Here is an 18,639-nt window from a genome sequence, read left to right on the forward strand (position 1 = left end):
GGGGAAGGCCAACGAGACCGGACAGAAGCGTGCTGAGGGGTTTCCAGGAAGTGTTCCCTTGTTCATGAGGAAGTCTAGGAGAGCTCCCTCCCTGCTTCTGCACTTGGGAGGGCAAGGAAGAGCTGCTCTCGCCATCGTGCAATCACGAGGGGACAACCAGCAGTAGGAAAGTCGGCCCAAATCCGTGTAGAGTTCACTCCAACTTGACCAACCCCTGGGACTGCCCTGCTGACCTTCCCAAGGTGCTGGGCTCCTGGCTGTTTAAGCCGGCGGAGTTGGGAGTTTTGAGTTGCAGGTGAAATCACGCAGATGAACTGGAAGAAATTCGAAGTCTGCATCCTGGCATGTTGACATCAACATAGAGCTTACCAGCTTAGCCTGGCGGCCAGTGCAAGGACTCCATCCCCCTGACCTCACCACCTCCCAGAGGCCTCGCCTCCAACACCACGGCACGGCAGGGAATAGGTGTTTTAACACGGGAATTTTGAGGAGACACATTCAGTCCCTAGTGGTCAGGGCTCCTGTTTCTTCTCATCCCTTGCAGCCAGCCCAGTGCCCTGCTTGTTCACCACTGGCCCCTTCTGCGGGCTGTGCAGGGGTGGGGCCGCAGAGCTCACCGCTATAACTCGACGCTGACACTGGCCCAAAGCAGAGGGCTCGGGAACTGGGGGAGGCAGGTGCCAAGAGCTAAAGGAAAGCAAGGCTGTTTGGAGGCCCCAACCCCCCAGCGTCATCGTGAATGTCACCCAGGGGCCGGCCACCAGGAGAACAGATCTAGGTTTTGTCACTCCCAGGGCGAGGGATGGTGGGAGCAGCACAGAGAGGCGAGACGGCAGGAGTTTTAAAATAACTGCATCCTTTAATGGCAGTAATACAATTATTGGATTAAGCGACCACAGGAGAAAGGGCAGGTGACATTTCTGGAAGACAGATAAGGAGTACAAAAAGGGAGCTGGGACAGTCATGCGATGATCATTGTAAAAATACAGTACATTATATACATATTTGCACCATCAACTCTCAACTCTGAAGTAGTATTTACACTTTTGTTACAATCCCGGTTAGAGAACATTTTGTTTTTTAAAAGCTTGGCCTGATGGCAAATGAAAATTTCGGGGAATTCATAGTCCCATGAGGTTCTTAGGCTGAATATTCTGACAGGAGGGTTCCAGCTTCTATTTCATCCACAGATTTCGGTTTTAAAAAAGTATTTAATTTTGCTTTTACAAAAGAAAATTCTCAAAGGAGGGAGAAAAAAAAAAAAAAAAACCACAGCCACACTGTATATTCTTACTTATTTTTACAAACACCAAGGGCTGCAGCCCTTTGCTTCAAGGCCAACACTGGTGGCTGAAGAAAAATCTCACTAATGATTGTTTAAAAACAACAAAAACAAAAAAGACAAAGACAAACCAAACCAACCTGATCACGGCGCACTGACCCTGTGGGCTGCCTTCTCCCGCCCTAGCTTCCGGCCCCAAACTCAAGGACTGTTTTTTCTTTTTCCAGGGAGAGGGGTTTGGTATAGGAGCCTCATTCACCTCCCACCCCAAAGAGGTGGGAGGGGAAACCCTTTGGCTGGGTCATCAGGTTTCCTCATTATTAGCAAGGAATAGGTGGGGCTCTTAAGCAAGGCAGGTGAGATGATGGGATGAGAAGAAAAGGCAAGAGACGGCCAGCATGTGTGGACACATAGCTGGGAAGGACCCCGAGCCACGCGCTGGTCTCTCCAGGCCACCTCCACAGGGTGGGCCTCCTCTGGAGCTTTGTGGACAGGGCTGGACCTCAGCCAGGGTCCTGCGGCAGGATGGGGGGGAGCCCAGTGCAGATGTCTCTGCTCCGATCCCAGCTCAGCCGGAGGACGGGAGCAGGATGCAGGTTTCTGGTTCCACACCCTCCCCCTGCAAGTGGGGGTCCTGCCGGGCCCTCTCCTGGAGAGGGCCTGGCAGCCCCCACCCCACCCTGGCTAGTCTCCTGCCCTTTCCTCAAGACCCCAAAATCCAACACTGTGACATGCCTCTGAACCCACGCACCTGTCAGCTGGGAAGAAAACCAAACACACCAAAACCACGGGCCCTAAGTTAGACACAGTGCAAGGAGGTTCGAAGCAAGCGGAGAGGAGAAACACTTTGCCAAGAACCACCCGGGTCTCCCTCCGTCGGGAGCCTGGTGGAGCGGCCACGCCACGGATCCTTGAGCTATCCCCCGAGGGGCTGGGGCCAGCACACTGGGTGCTCTGGCCCCTGAGGACCAGGAAAGACCGCCAGCCTGAGGGGAGGAGGCGCGGCCGCGACAGGACAGGACAGGACAGGAGCTAATACTGACGGAAAACACATGGTCTGCGGAGGCTGCCTGCTGGAGGCAGTTTTTGGGGTATGCCGCCCCACACCAGCCCTGCCACCTCCAGGTCCATCTCTCACCCTGGAGTCTTCTGATGTGGGCGGAGGATGCGGGTCTGAGGACGAACTCTGGACGGAGGGCAGCAGGGAGGCCGGTGTGCGAATCCGCAGGAGACGGGAGCAGAAGGGACTCTGCTTCTCCCGGCCCAGGCAGCTTCCGAGGGCTCTCTGCCTTTCTTTCAAATTGTCTCCTTCCTTCGGTCCCTGAATTAGGTCGTCAGGGCCTGCCCACTGCAGAAGGGATGGGGTTCTAGAAGCGCCTGGACCTGCTTCCACGCAGGGCCTGCCCACTGTCTCGGCTTCATCTCTCCTCGCTCATATGGGGTGAGCAGCGTTCAGTGTCTTAGGACACCTGTTCCCTTTGTCCTCGGGGGTGGGCGGGGGGGCGGAGGAGGGGCCAAGCTTTGCCCAGAAAACCCACCAGACCCCCAGCCACCAGACTGGGGCTCCAGCCTTTAGAGAGTCCCTGATAACTGAGCCGGGCCAGAGGAAGTGCCAGCTGGGGCTGAGGCCCAGGGGACTCACAACTGTTCACGTGCAGAAGGTTTTCTTGGCGGGAGCCTGGGAGCCCCGCAGCACTGACCAGAACGGACTGAAAATGGTTATATACAATTTATATGTTGTAAAGAAAGTACTATTAAAAAAGAGAGAAAATGAGAGCGAGAAAGACATGAGAGGAAAAAAAAAAATCACCCGGAGCCCCCCTCCCCCCAAGTTCCCAACTCTGGTTGCTGCCCTTAAATATTGCCCTGGGAAGGGTGGGGTGCAGGGAGCGCTTGACTCCAGCTTAACACTACTGGCAAAAGGGCGAGGCAGTGGGGTCAAAGCCTTTAAAAACATCTTTCAGGGACCCTGCGTCCTGCTCGTCCTCGCGGGCTGGGCTGTTGCCGGCAAATGGGCTCCCAGAGCCCGTCTTGGGCGTCTGTTTCACAGTCCCAAAGAGGGTGGGCACGGGCAGGTTGTGCACGCCAGGCTGGGGCGAGGCGCCGTCTGGTGGCGGGGCGCCCGGGGTTGCGCTGGGGGCCGTGGTGGCCTTGGGCCGGGGCCGGTTGTAACTGTTATATCTGTCCGTGGCTGTGGCAGCGCCCCCATCTGCAGCCGACTTCGCGGATTCTGGCTGTTCCAGGGCGGACTTGCGGACGAACGGGGGCTCCTTGGCCTTGGCGGCAGAGCTCTTGCCATTGCCCTCGGGGCCCTTGGCCTGGGCGCCCGCATCGGCGGCCGGCTCTGCAGTTTTGCCACCTGCGTTGGGAGTCCTGGGGTCATAGAGGCTGATGCCACTCAGCACGCTGCTCTGCCCACTGCCGCCGCCCTGGCCCAGGCCACCGGCAGCCAGCACTCGGGGGTCATAGGGGGCGGTGGCTGGTGGGGAGGACTCCCCGCTGGGGCTGCCGGCTGGAGAGGATGCTTCGGTGGGGCCGGGCTTCGCAGCCCGGGAGGCGGCAGCAGAGTCTGCTGGTTTCTGAAGCCGAGGGTCGGTAGGGGCCTTCCGCACCCGGGGGTCACTGGGCTTGTCGCTGGAGCCAGAGGCCGCTGAAGGGCCTGTGGCATTGACCGTCTTGAGGATGCGAGAGAGGAGCTCAAAGTCAGGCAGGTTGGAGCCGGACGTGCCGGGGTCTGTGGAGGTGCCCAGGCGCTGTCGGGGGTTGGAGGGCCCCGTGGCAGTGGCACGGTGCAGCCTGGGATCCAGGGTAGGCATGGACTGCAGGGCCGCAGGCACAGGGGGCACCGCGTCCTGCTTGGGGATGGGCAGGGGGATCAGGTCCTCGGGGTTCCAGAGCACGGTGCGGGCGAAGCTCGGCTTGCTCAGGGTCACGTCCTTCTTGATGTGGCTGAACTGCTGCAGCTGTGATCTCGGGTCCCGCAGCGGGTGCCCAGGGAGAGGGTCCAGGGGAATGGTCATGGTCTTCTCCCGCGGGGCCCGCTCCCCTTCCTCCTCTTCTGTAGGGGGCGCTCCAGACCCCTTGGACCCGCTGGGGCCTGCGGGGCTGGAATGAAGGCCGCCTTCCGGTTTGGGGGTGGGCAGGGAGCGGGCCAGCCGAGGGTCGGAGGGCCCCGTGTCTCCTGGGCCGGACCCGCTGGAAGCCTCGGCGTGGCGGGTGAGTCTGGGGTCCCGGCTGAGGCGAGGGTCAGCCAGCCGGCCTCCCGTGGGGTGTCCTTTTTGGAGGCGGGGATCCCCCAGCCCACTGTTGCTCAGGTCTCCAACGGAAGCCTGGGGTCTGCTAGACGTCTGCTGTCTCAAGGTCTTAAGGATGGAAGTGACGCTGCTCCCACCCTCATCCTCATCGCTGGAGTACCAGTTTCCAGTGTCACCTAACAAAGAGAGGAGGAGGGCCATGAGTGACCATCTGCCACCAGCCCTCTTGGAACCCACAGCAGCCCACTGGATGAATGGCTCCTCTGCCTCTTACCTCTGAGAACCTCAGTTTCCCCTCCCTCTGAGGGCTGCCATGAACGGCCACTGAGCTCAGGTGGCCCGGGCCTCAGAGCCGGGCCTGGCAGGTCACTGGCTAATGTTTCTAGACCTTTCCCTGTGTGCCAGCACTGCTCTAAGTGTTTGTCTTATTAATTCTCACGGCCACCGGGAAGCAGTGTTATTATCATGCCCGTTTGACAGACGAGAAAGCGGAGGCGTGGACCGCCATTAGATCGGGGGCAGAGCAGGGACTGAGCTCAGAATCCTAGCCCAGGGCTCGGCCACCTTGTCCTCACCCCCCGCGGACTTTGGTTCCAACAAGGCAAGCCCAGCTCTGGGTACCTGGGAGCAGCTACGACTGACTCCGCTCTCACTGTGCTCGGGGCTCACAGACACTGCCTCCCAGGCCCCTCGCAACGTTACCATGTCGCAGGGAGGGGCAGTCACCGGCTAGGAAGAGGCGGGGCCGGGTGGGCCGACTCAGAAACTGACCTAAGTCCAACCTTCTAGGCAGGTGAAACCGGAGCCACCAAGGGAGGGCGCTGTCCCCTCTTCCCACTGTCCCCACCAGGCTCCTACAAGGGCCACCGGTGGCCTCCGGCTCCTGGTTCTAGACACCATTTGTCCGCCCCATTTCCTCCTGGGCTGGATGCCATCAGATCCAGTGTGTGGCACCGAGCGACCTGGCAGCTGCGACTGCTGATTGTTACTGGTTTATGTCAGCGACTAGCTGTCATCTGCTGAATTCCTGAGAACATGGTCTAGGGAAAGGGGAGCTGCGAGCATCTCCTTTCAGCCTCCTCTGTAAGGGCGCAGAAGGGAAATCCTGCTGGCTCTGTCTCCTCCAGGGACCAGCCCACCTCCCTCCTCTATGGGATCAGGGTCTCTCTTGATCCCCAAGACACTGAAGGGCAGCCCTGACTTCCAATTTTCTCAGGGACAGGCAATGCAGCAGTCCTAGCCTGGCTTCACGGCCCTGAGCAAGGGTCCTCCCTGGCCATGGGCTTCTTTCCGACACAAAACCCATCCTAGGCATTCCCCACCTCTCCACTGCACAGTGGCCCGGGGGGCCTGTGCCTGTCAGGGGAAGCCCCTGCCCCTGGGGAGGACACATGCCTTCCTCATTCTCCCGGTCCTGCTTGCTGCTCTCAGCCAGCCTCCTCGCTCTCTCCTCCTCCTCCTGCTGCTTCTGCTGGATCCTCAGGTACAGGGCCCTCTGGGCTGAGGGCAGGAAGTCGGGGACACCGGCGCCCGGCTTCGGCCGGCCTGGGGGCCCTCCCTCAGAGAAGCTGTCGGGCTCCAGAGGGTGCTCGGGGAAGAGGTGCTCCCCAGGCTCCCCCGGCAGCTCTTCGTAGTGCCCGTAGTCCTCTGTGGCAGGGAAGAACCGAGGGTTCATGTTGGGAAGGGCCTCGCGGCACCGACTCCAACCCCCCGTGTGCCCTTCACTGGAGAACCCCCCCAATGGTGATGGGTGACGATGCGCAGCCCGTCCCTTCCTACCCTCCCCAGGACGGTCCCCACAGAAAGCCCGACAGCAGGGAACGGAGCGGGCAACGAGGGTATCCCCACCCAGGATGCAGCCACTGAAAACGGGGTTCACAGCACGATTCAGTGATGTGGGCAAATGCTCATGAAGTGAAAACAGGACGGAACACTGTACAGATGTTTATAAAATGCAAAGAAAAGGCTTTGAAGACAGACAGAAAACAGTGCCTCTGGGAATGAGATTCGGGAGAGAGGACTGAAGGATCTTTCCCTTTCGACCCTACGTGCTTCTGATCTCTTCCTATTACTGGCAACGAGCATTCATTTTACGGTTTCTTTGTAATAACCAGAAAAGAGAAACACTGCATCTCACAGTGAGCTCGTAATACGAGCTCAACCACGGCGAACAAAGACTTTTAAACAGAAGGAAAGGACCCAAATGCAGCTATGGCCACATGTCAAGCCACAGGCTCCTGGCTAATCCCTCCTCCTCCCTCCTTTATGGGCCCCCGAGCTCCGCACACGTTCCTGCGCGTGCTGCCGTGTCTAAGGGCGTGGGGCTGGGGGGCTCAAGGGTCTGCCTTCACTCCTGCACGGCGGGCAGGTGCCCGGCATCAACCGCCGACCTCCACAAACTCCACCACACCGGAGCCAAGGTCGGGGAGCAGCACTGCCGCACGTGGAGACCGTGTGCACACGTGTGCGTGCGTGTGCGCTGAGACAGACGATGTCTGGTCGGCACTGCACCCCGCACACAGGATGTCCCCAAGTGAGGAATGTTCCGTATCTGCACTGTGGGACTCGGCCACCACTATCCTCCATGGGGCTACTGAGCATCTGAATGTGGCCAGTGCCATAATTTAAGAGTTAAAATGATTTGTAAATATTTCATCCACGAAGCATATAAAGCAGAAAGTGAAAGATCACCTCCTTCTAGCCCCTGAACGCGGAGGGCAAGCTGACGCTATGCGGCGCCCCAGCGCAGAGCTGAGCACACTCAGCGAACAACGGTCCCAGGCCCCCCTGCACGCATCGTACAGCCCAGAGCGAATGCCTTGAAGGCTGAGTGACCGTGAACACAGTAAAAACCACTGAATGGTGTGCTTATTTAGAAGCGTAGATTTCCTGATTCATGAATTAGAGCGAATTATTCTAGACATACCTACTGTTAACAGCTTAACGGACTTGCTTTCCCTGCACACCCAGACCTTTTTCCACGTACTTTCCCCATATATTTAGAAAGGACAGGGGGCTGCGGGCACTGCAGCACCCCCTCTCGTACAGCCTGACAACATGTCACTTCTCTTTCTAAAGCTCCTGCTCCTTGCCCCAACACCTGCACTCACGGCTCCGAAGCCACCTAGACGCCAGAGACCCCCACTGGCCTCCAGGCTGCAGTCTCCCTGACGCCCCTCCAGATTTCCACACGGCTGTCCAACGGGCCTCTCGTGCTTAACAGGGGGCGCAAAGCAGGGGTGCTCCCCACCCACCACAACTTGCCTCTCTCCGCAGGACTTCCCGGCAACGGGGACAGCGTGAGCCTCCACCCAGTGACTGCCCCATTCGCTCCTTCCCACCTTATAACGTGTGTACAAGGAGGCATGCTGGCCCCATGGCGCTACGCCCCCACCACAAAACCCAGCCCTGCTACTTCCTGCCCCGTCGCAGCCGCCTCTGCCCAGAAGACTCCACGGCAGCCCAGAAACTTCCCTGATTCCACTGGAGCCCCTACTAGCCATCACCCTCGAATGCTCTGCCTGCACCCTATCATTCTTCCAGTGAGGCCACCTCACCGGGGCTGTCCGAGGCCCACGCAGGGACTTCTCTCCCCCTCTTCCCTCTCTCAAGCCGCCGGCTGGGGTCTCTGCACCTCGGCCTCCTCCCATTCACAGCCGGACGTCTGGGTCTCACAGAGGCCTCTGCTGACTGTCCCCAGCGTACTGACGCTCCCGACCTGCCTCCAGCCCCACCCTCAGCCACAAGCACTCAGCTTGACCTTCTTGAGACACGAGCGCGACTGAAAGGAGCTCACACGCTTACTTACGCGTTCCCGGTCGGTTCCCTCACCTACAGTGTGGCTGAGGCAAGAACCCCGGCTGCCCTGTGGCAGCAGCAGGCGCACCCCCGCCCTCCCGAAGGCTGCACAGGACCTCCCCCGGCTGCGGCACGGTCGGCCGACCACCCCGAATAGCAGACGTCTAACTTGTTACCCACACACGTTCTTGTTTGAATAAGAAAGGAAGGAAAGAAGGAAGACGGTTGGTCGTGGGGACAGAACAAGCAGAGGCGCGGGGCCGACACCGGCAGCTCCACGCCAAGAACCGTCTGGAAGGAGGCCGCTCTGGAGAGGGTGCCTCCGCCTCAGAGCCCACCACCACTCTACACCCGCCCCTCTGACTTCCCATGGTCCCGATTCCAGGCACACCCCGCAAAATATGTGAAACAAATAAATTACACCGAGAATATCACAAGACTCCTTTCAACCTCAACACAATAGTGAACCCCCCGCCACTGAAAACGTGCAACCACTCACGGGACAGAGATGGAGTTGGATTCATGCTCTGAAAGACTCGGATGGAGCAGAAAACCCAAGCCTTCCCAACTAAGCTCCCCAGGGCCAGCCGTGGCGGCCCCCCACCCCCCAGCCCGGCCCGCGCACCTGCGTCCCCGAGGAGTCCCGGCTCCATGTCCATGCCCTCCTGCTGCTGGTAGAAGTTTTCATAGAAGTTCTGGGATGGCGGGATGGGGGGCATCATTCCAGAATGTGGGGAGTCTCCAGGACCATAGGGCATCATTGGGGGGCCACCGGGTCCCATGGGCGGGCCAGGATTCATGCCAGGGCCCATCGGCATGTCAGGGTGCATGTCGGGGTGCATGTCCGGGTGCATGTCGGGGTGCATGTCGGGATGCATGTCGGGATGCATTGGGCCCCCCATTGGCCCTGGGGGGCCCATGTTGGGCCCAGGGCCCATTGGCCCTGGGGGTCCTCCGGGTCCAGGGAACCTAGGAGGAAGAAATGGTGCCCGTGAGAGGGGCTGCAGGGCAAGAATGGTGCCACGCTGTCAAGGAGACACGGAAGTGTCTACGTGGTTGGTCACCGAGGGCTCCAGACCAGGCTCACGGCGACAGGCCCCCGGCACAGGGGAGCCTGGCTGAGGCCACAGCTGCCCCACCAGCCTGACTCTGGGGGCCCAGGGCACTCACCTCACGCCCAGCTTCTCAGCCAGCTGGCCCGTGGGCCGCACCACGATCTCAAACAAGGAGGGGATCTTCTTGTTGTACATGTCCTGCTGCTGCTGCAGCTGCTGCGGGGACAGCGGCTCGTGCACTGGCATGGGCATCTGGGGAGGCCCGGGGGGCGGGGGCGGAGGTGGGGGTGGGGGCGGGGGGCCGCCCTGCATGGGCCTGCCGTTGGGAGAGGTCGGGGCGGGGGGGCCGGGAGGCCGAGGAGGGGTGGGCAGGAGGCCCACGCCCGGGGGCGGCTTGGGCAGGGGGTTGATGCCCTGCTTCTTCAGTTCCTCCACTTCCTTCTCGTCCTCGGCGCCCGCTTCCGCGTCGTCAGCCAACATCTGCGGGTGAGAACAAAGGGAGAGATAGGACCGGGAGGAGGCAGGGAAGACGCCTCCCACGCGGGGAGCCGAAGTTTTTGAGGAAAACCGAAAAACACAGGACCCCATGGCTTTCACAAGCATAAAGCCAAGGAGCACACAGCCTCTTGGGCACAAAACTCATCATCCACGCCACGGCCGCATCCCCTCTGTGACCCTCTGGCAGGGGGAGCCACTCCTGTTTGCAGCAAAACACACAGAACACAAAAGGCACTAACTTCCCCCTTTTAAACAATTCAATGGCATTAAGTACAGTCACGAGGCTGTACACCCACCACCTCTACCTAGTTCCAGAAGTTTCCCATCACTCCAAAAGAAGGCCCCATACTTATTAGCCGTCACTCCCCCTACCCCTCCTCCAAGCCCTGGCAACCACTCATCTGTTTGCCATCTCCTCGATCTGCCTATTCTGGACAGTTCACACAACCAGAATCATATGCCGTGTGGCCTTTTGTGACTGGTGTCTTTCATTCAGCATGCTCGCCAGGTTTATCCACGCTGTAGCGTGCTGTTGCCCGTTTCACGGCTAATATACCACTGTCCTGTTTGGATTGTAAGGGCCTCTCACTACATTCGTAATCAGACCCCGAATCCTTACCCTGAGCCGCAGGGCCTGACAGCAGGGCTGGGTGTCTGGAGAGGACAGGGCCGCACCCTTCAGCTTCATTTCCTTCCGTGGCGCGCCGGACTCCTCGACCCTGAGGGCCCAGGCCCGTGCCAGTCCCACGGACAGCAGAGCTCTCTGCCCTGCGGCGCCTGGGCTGGGACCAGCTTTCTTCCTGGGTGTCTGTCTTTCCCTCTATTCCTAACTGTGGCTCTGTGTCCCCGAAATGTTGGGGTCTCTTACTAGAGGTCAACTCAGTGTGACCGCCCTGATCTCCTGCGTTCACTGCTGGAACACCATCAGCACCCTTCAAAGCACTGCCGAGCTCTCTAAGACTTTATGCGTAGCTGTGTTCCAGGTGATTCCTGGCTCACCCAACGGCTGTCAACTCTGTAAGGGCAGGACTATTTTGTGCCTGGGGCCCAGCATGGAGCAGGGTACAGGGGAGATGAACTATGCGAGCAGAATGTCTCACCGTGCAGAAAAGTTAACACAGCAGTCTTGACTGCTTTTCTTGGAAGGACTGCTAGCAACCTTGGTCTGGGGCTGGTGTCTGGGAACCTGGATTTGGGGGGGAGGGGTCCCCTATTCCCTGACTGATAAGAGGTGCTCATTGTGCCTAAAATGTTCAAATAAACAATGTGCTTTCTGCTGAAACATACCCTCTCCTTTCGGGATTCTGGAATTTTGGTACATGCCAGGCAGAGGCACCACTCTGGGCACTGAAAGAATCTGCATCATGCTCCCCAGTTGAGAACATTCCACAAGTGCTGTCACAACCTGAGGAGTCAAGCACAGCCCTTCCGACTGCATGGGGTGTGGACTCTTGGACGATGGTGCCTTCTCCAGCCTTTGCCCACGCAGGCTACCCACTAGGTCCCGGGCCATTGAACTGGGCCGGGGTCATCTTAGGGACCTCGGCACAGACACTTTAGTGCATCCTAACATGGGGCTTAGAGAGGTCCCGCCTCTAGCACCTCAGCATCACATTACACAACACCCCCCCTGCCCCGCCCCTGCACCCAGGGATGGTGGGAGTGAGGGTGGTGGCAGCAGGGCCTCCAGGTGGGTGTCAGGCGGTTCTCAGCTTTTCACTCCCTCAGTCAGGAACAGCATCTGCACCCAGGGACAGCACAGCCCAAGAGGAATTTGGCTCCAAGGGTGTTAGAATACTCGGACAATCCATCAACAGAAAACCTTTGTTCCCTAGAGCCCTGCCGCTCCAGGTGTGGTCCGAGCGTGAAGGAGCAGCACAGAGGCACCTACTGAACTGGAACCACATTTTAACACGTGCTGAGAGCGGTGTGGGAAACAGTGCCCGCAACCAGCAGCGTCTTTTAGCAGTTCTCAGTGGGGAGCCAGGCAGGGGCAGGCCCCGGATGCCTCACTGCCCCCACGTTCTGCTCGCTTCCTGCCCAGCGCGCTGGCCCCTCGGCCCCTTCTGGTTCCTCACCCATGCGTGCAGCTGCTGCCGGCACCGTGTCCCTTGCTCAGTACGTGCCTCTCTCACTCTTTACTTCCTGCCACTCGCCCTAGGGGCCGGCCAGGTGTCCCCTCCTCCCTGAACCTCTGAAAGTCAACCTGTCGGAGTGCCTCTGGGCTCCCTGCACGTGCCCACCAGTGCCCCGACCCCAGTGCGTCATCAGGATCTGGCCGAGGACTGGATTTCCTCTCCTCACCGCTGCGTCCCCAGTGCCTGGGATACTAAGCCTCCCCTCCCCCAACCCAGTGTTAGGCACTGCCGCACGTCTGCTGGATGAGCGAGCCAGAAAACAAATGCATCTCCCTCTGCATTCCCTGGACTCCAGAGGATGGCTCGTGAGTGTCGGGTCAGCGAGGATGGGAGAGGCGAGGGGGCCGCGGCTGCCTGGGCTTTGACTAGCCTGGCTCTGCTCTTTGGTGTTCTTCTCGAGGGCAGGAGGGGCCTCCCCGGCCCCAAGGGCCCGCCCACCATCACACCTTCGTTACTGCCAGCACCCAGACCCATCTCTCTTCAGAGCTGCAGGTATCCGCTCCACCCTGTCACGCTTCGTTCCACATGCCTTCTTCCCCACCGGCCACACGCGGGGTTCTTGTGAAGGATGGCCCCTCTACTTCCCGAACCCCAAGCCAGGATCAGGGTCCCACTCTCACACACTGCTCCCAAGCTACTGCCTGGACCTCCCGAGTGGCTCACCTGCCCTCCACACCTTCACCCTCCCCATCCTGGGCCCCGCTGCCTCTGGCCGGGACTCTGCCCCTGCCTCCCCGTGTAGTCTAGTCGCCCTCCCACCATTCCCTGCACACCAACAGAGCAAACACCAATCACAAACACGGCCGCGCCTCTGCACCACTAGATCCTTCCATCAACGGCAACTCGATGCCCTCAGGTAGAAGGCAAAACCTAACAAGGTTGTACCTCATTAAACAGGAACAACCTTGACCACAACTTCCTCCCCTGCTGTGGAGCAGGTGGCACGCTCTGGGCGCTGAAGGGCCACACTCCCTTCTCCCAAGCTCACACCCAGAAGGCCCCCCTCAATCCCTCCTCAACGAGCTGCGTTCTCTGCCCCAGGGCGGCTCTTCCTTCAGGGGGCCTCCCAACACCGGCCTCTGCGGACCTCCAGAGACCAGGCTTGCATGTCGTGAACAGGCTTCCCTGTACCACCCACCAGCCAGAAACACCCGGCCAACACCCCTTCTCCTTTAGACCAACAGCTCTGGGGAGCAAGGCTCCGGTGACGTCTTCGCTACTATTTGCCGGCACCAGGCAGCAGTCAGCACACACCGGGCACTTAACGAATTCATGATTAATGGGAGGAACTGGAGCTTTCGCCCGCTGGCTGCTCTCGGTAAGGGCGCTGCCGCTCCCTGGTGAGTGGGCCTCCCCTGGCCTCCTACCTCCTTGGGCCCTGCCCACACTCGGGACTTCAGCTTCTCAGCAACGAGGGCTTCCGCTCCCACCTCACGCCAGGTGGGGTGTCCCAGCACAGCCTGCTGGCCAGCTGGAGGACAACCCCCCACTCCAGGACTTCGCTTCCCTCGCCCCTCGCTAAGACCCCAGCTCAGCACCCAGACCAGACCAGCTCCTTACCTACCATCTCCCACCCTGGGCCACGCGTGTTGCTGCGAAAGCAGGAACTGACTCACATTTGAGGCCAAGACAGTGACACGTGAAACACATCAGAACAACGTTCCCGCCAGAAAAGCTAAACCCAAACTGTCTGTGCAGCCCTTGCCCAGAGATGTGGAGAGGGGCACATCTGTTCCAGACCTCCCATGTATCCGTTCCTGGGCCTCTCCACCTTCGAGGACAACAGACGAGACAACCAGGGCCCTTCTCTAGCAGGACAGAACCCGACCGATGCCAAAACTTTCCAAAAGTCAGCAGCAACCTCTCAACGGAAAAGGATAGTCACGCCTGCAGACACACAAAGGCACGTGAGCCAAGGCTCATCAGGCCAAAGAAATCCGCTCATATCAGCTGGCTAAAAATCCTGTTTCTGCCCTAAACTGGAAACAATCCAGATCTTCTTCAGCTGGTAACCAGACAAACTTAGATCATCCATACAACAGAGTACTGCTCAGCAACAAACAGCTATGAACTCTTCTCAACAATGAGAATTCCAAATGCGTTATGGCAAGTGAAAAAAAAAAACAGGTTCAGAAGATTACGTACACACATGTGTGTTTAAAAGCTGTAACTGTAATGATGCCTGAGTGGCTCAGATGCCTGCCTTCTGTTCAGGTCCTGATCCCAGGGTCCTGGGATCAAGTCCCATTATCAGGCTCCCTGCTCAGCAGGGAGTCTGCTTCTCCCTCTGCCTGCCGCTCCCCCTGCTTGCGCTCTGACAAATAAACAGAAAAATAAAATCTTAAAAAAAAAAAAAACAAAAAACCCTACACATCGTATAAACCCACTACAGAACATTCTTGAAAATGTAAACTACAGGGACAGAAAACAGGTCAGTGGCTGCCGGCGGCTGGAGAATGGGGAGGCGTTGACTCTCTAGGCGCACAGAGTTTTGGGGGCGATGGAGGAGTGAATTTCCCCCATCTAGACGTTGGGGTGGCTACCTGACTCTGTTTGTCAGAACTCACGTAACTTTACACTAAATGGCGAATTTTACTGGATACAAACCATACCTTGACAAACCTGACTATAAAAAAGTGAAGTGTAAAGAAAAATTTAAGAGTCGAGAACCAAAATGTATGCAACCGATTCTCAAGGTTCAAGGAAAAAAAATATATACACACGCATATGTAAAATAAAATGGGAGGAAGTGACAAAGCAAATGGGGCAAAGTATTGCTAGCAGATGACTCTGGGTGGAGAAGCAAGCATGCTTCCAAACCTGGAAAGGACGGCTGGAGACCAATGTGTCTGCACAGACAGAAATGTCTCTGCGAGGCGGGAAAACAGAGCTGAAGGAAGGATGGAAGAAGAGCACAGGCTTTTCGGAAGACAGTGGCCAAGGCCCAGGTGTTGGTGCCACCTAAGGCGGCACCCGGGGGCCACCCGAAGCCCCAGGTCCCCGCCCTGGCTGACAAGCTGCAGCATGAGGGCTGACCAGATGCCTTCATCAGGGTTAACCTAGGTTCTTCTTAGAATGTATCCTCCATTTCACTTTCTGACCACCGAAATTCAATTCTAGTATGTTTTTTTCCATGTTCAACATTCTTTTTCACCTACTGAGACGTGCTTTTAGATCGGGCAGGATACTGACGCTTTCAAAACGTTTATAACTGGAAGCTGAAATGTGCCATCCTGGTTTGTTTTAGGTTTTTACGAGGGCGTCTAGAGCCGGGCTGTCCAAGGTGGTGGTCGCTGGCCACGTGTGGCTACTAACGCTCGAAATGCAGCCGGTCCAAACTGACATGGGCTCTAAGTAGAAAATGAGCACCAGATTCCAAAAACGCGGTAGCAAAAATAATAGTAACAATAATAATAAATGTCTTAATTTTTCATTACCTGCTAAAATAATACTTTGAACATGGACATACGCGATTAAATAAGATATATTAATTGAACTTAATTTCATTGGTTTCCTTCTACTTTAATGAAAATAGTAAAAAAATTTAAATCACATGTGCGGCTTGGCTGTGTTCCAACTTGGACAGCGCTGGTTTAGAGCGCCAACTCTGAACCTCCAGCAGGGGGCAGTGCTCAGCCAGCTACTGTTCAGCTCTCCAGGTGAGAAAGGAAGCCACAACTTTCCCTACTCCTTACCCTGTCAGATCACCAGACTCTAGAGATCTACTCGACAGGAAACCCTATTCCTAGGTACTAAGTTCTCCAGAGAGCCTGGTAAAAGGAGACATTTTCCCACTGCACTGCCCCTGAGCAGCAGGCTTTCTCTTGCTCTGCCTGCGCAGGGCTTCCCCAACAAGCCCCCCCACCCGAGGCAGCCCCAGCATCCCCGGCCACCGCCGAACAGGGCAGTCACTGATGTGCTCCTGAAACTGCCTCATGTGCTACACATAGATTCGATCCTGGCCATTCTCAAAGCACTGGCCAATCCCTCACTCTGTGCACCAGAAGGCAGAAAGCCTTCATCTGGAAGGATGCATGTCCTCTCTCCCGGGTTCCCCTACATGTATGTAGGAACCCAAGGACAGGAACCTGGGACCCCCAGAATCCTCACGACTCTTCAGGGAGAACAACAGATACCAGGATGAGTTTCGAGCTGACTGGGGAGGAAGGCCTCACACTGGACCAGAGAGATCTCTCCCTCCCAAGAACCTTCAATCTCCCTGTAACAGAATCCTTAAGCGAGGGAGGAAACGTTTGACATTAACATGAAAATACAACCCACCCAAATCTCATCCTCCTCCTCGGGCATCATGGGCTCTCTAAAAGATAACAATACATCTCTGTAGGCAACATTTCTTTTATGCAGCCCCCCCCCCACCTCCGTGAAAACTGCCCTGGCCGGAGAGAAGATACATGCTTGAGGACCTCAATTCTCCCCGCAGAAATGAATGCAGCCCCCACTCCCTCCCTGAAACGGCCCAGCTCCCAATCAAGGCAGGTGGGAAGTCTGGTCCCGCACAGAAGCCAGGCGGACGGGCGGTCACATGGGGTCAATGGCATGCGCCCCCCTGGCTCCGCTGGAGGCAGCTGTGTGGCCCCACGCTCCTGCAAACACTACCTTATCCAAGAGCTCTCTTGTCTCCTCGGTCAGCGGGTCATGGGAGAACATGCAGTCATCACCGTTAATGCAGTTCCCGGTTGTGTGATACAACTTACAGGGAAAATCACGTTCACGGCACGTTAAGGCAAAAGCAGCGGCTCCTGGAACCCACCCGAGGGCAGGATCCAACCCCCTTTGTTTTGGAGATGAAGACATGGAAACCCAGAGAGGTAAAGTGACCCGCTCAGGGTTGCATGGCAGACCCCAGTTGAGACCTGAGTTCTCCAGGCTCCTGCTCTGGAGAGCTTCCCTCCCCACCACACCCGCCTTGGGACCTGTTGTCTACAGAGCCTCACTCAAAAGGAGTAATAAAGGTCAATGATTTGCCCAAGGTTACACAGCTCATTGGAAAAATCTCAGGAAGGTAACGGACAGGGGTACGGCCAGTCTCATGAGTCTGTGTAAAGAAAACCATGGAACGTGTGCGCGCCCGCTTCCTCATCCACAGGACGGGGACAGCGGCTCTGCCACAAGACAGACGTGAGGGTTCGAGGAGACCGAGACACGCCAAAAGCTCGACCCAGTGCCAGCGCGGGGGCGAGCGCACAGGGAAGGTCAGCCGCTGTCGGCAGCGAGGAGGGAAGAGCTGGTGCGCCCTGCATCCCATCAGAGGTGAGCACCAAAGGATATCATGCATGTAGGGGCAGTTCTCGGCTCTGGCACAGAACCCAGTGATATAAAACTTGCACAGTTCTCGCTTCTTCGGTAGCTCAATGTCGTGGCTAAAATTACAGTGGTCTCCCTGGAAGAGAAGCAAAGAAGAGGTAAGGGGAGGGCATAGTAAGCTCTCGCCAAGGCCCATCTCCAATGGCAGGTGCTACTCTGTCATCCCTGAAGCACAGAGGGACCAATGACAGAGACGAATCCCCCCACAGGGAAGCGTGGGGCTCACTGACATGGTTTCCCACCAACTCAAAAGTTCTGACAAGGCGTGGGCTCCTTTTTCTTGGGCCCTGCCTCCCCAACCCATGACCCCACTCCTCCGGGCTCCACTCCACTGCCCCTCAGTGCTTCTTTCTTACTCTCCCCCTTCTCCCTCTTCTCACCTACTCACTAATTTTCATGATTTGCTGCATGGCAGCCAGTATCCAGTCCCACGCTTCTTCCTTCCTAACACAACCCCCACTTTGTTTGGGAAGACTGTGCCCAGCTGAAAAGGTACATTCCCCAGCCTCCCTGGAAGTCCTGGCCAATGAAACGTAGGCCAAAGTCCCCAAGGGAGGACAATGCTGCCTCAATTAAAAGAAAAAATCCCTTCACCCGTCTTTCCTCTTAGCCCTTAGATGCGACGCCCAGAGGCACAGCAGCCACTGTGGAACCATGAGGACAAAAGCCACGTGCTCAAGGACGGAGGACATTCTTAAAGCAGGAAGTTCCCCAGAGTGCCAGTGACCAGGGCACCAACCTCCTTCAGAGGGACAACGTCTGAGTGTTTACACTAGTGGAGCTCAATTTTCCATCATCCACAGCCACACACACTCAGGACACACACGCAGGTGAACAAAATATAGAAACTGTTTTGTACAGCTCTTTCCCCTTACTCTCAGGAATGGCTACTCATTTTTCTTTGGATGTATCACAAACTTTTAAAAACAACATGAATTGAGACTACGATGAGGAGCATCTTATATACGCTTACGTGCTTGTCTGAAATGCGTATTTTTTTCTAAGGCCTATACCTGGGTACAGTACTCCCTGGGCACGTATGTGCCAGGATCTGTCCACTGCCATTGGACTCGAATAAGAAGCTGGCTGGCTGAACTCACACCGGTTACGCCCTCAGAACTCTGTGGTCATCAGCCCTGCTTCTGGTATTGAACTCTGCTGTGAAATTCAAGGCTGGCCTGATTCCCCCACCTCCTCTTCTATCTGGGTATCTTAATGATTTCCTCTCCAACGCTGAAATTCAATAATTTAACCAAGACGTATTACATCTTTGGTATCAGTATCAATCT

At 57.2% G+C, this 18,639-nt stretch overlaps 1 protein-coding gene across 1 annotated transcript in view; it reads right to left on the reverse strand.

The window, feature by feature from the left end:
* Window positions 1-839: 839 nt before the first annotated feature.
* Window positions 840-18,639, reverse strand: part of ZC3H4 (zinc finger CCCH-type containing 4) — a 40,906-nt gene continuing 23,106 nt past the window's right edge. The window contains exons 9-14 of the mRNA XM_040634214.1: window positions 17,315-17,426; window positions 16,643-16,752; window positions 9,505-9,869; window positions 8,960-9,303; window positions 5,932-6,183; window positions 840-4,712 (exon numbers count right to left, since the gene is read on the reverse strand). Of these exons, the coding sequence (XP_040490148.1) occupies window positions 3,193-4,712; window positions 5,932-6,183; window positions 8,960-9,303; window positions 9,505-9,869; window positions 16,643-16,752; window positions 17,315-17,426 (2,703 nt within the window). The 3' untranslated portion in view covers window positions 840-3,192. The remainder of the gene's footprint in view (window positions 4,713-5,931; window positions 6,184-8,959; window positions 9,304-9,504; window positions 9,870-16,642; window positions 16,753-17,314; window positions 17,427-18,639) is intronic.

Source organism: Ursus maritimus, unplaced genomic scaffold (genome assembly GCF_017311325.1).
Source record: "Ursus maritimus isolate PB19 unplaced genomic scaffold, ASM1731132v1 scaffold_19, whole genome shotgun sequence".
Taxonomy (NCBI): Eukaryota; Metazoa; Chordata; class Mammalia; order Carnivora; family Ursidae; genus Ursus; species Ursus maritimus.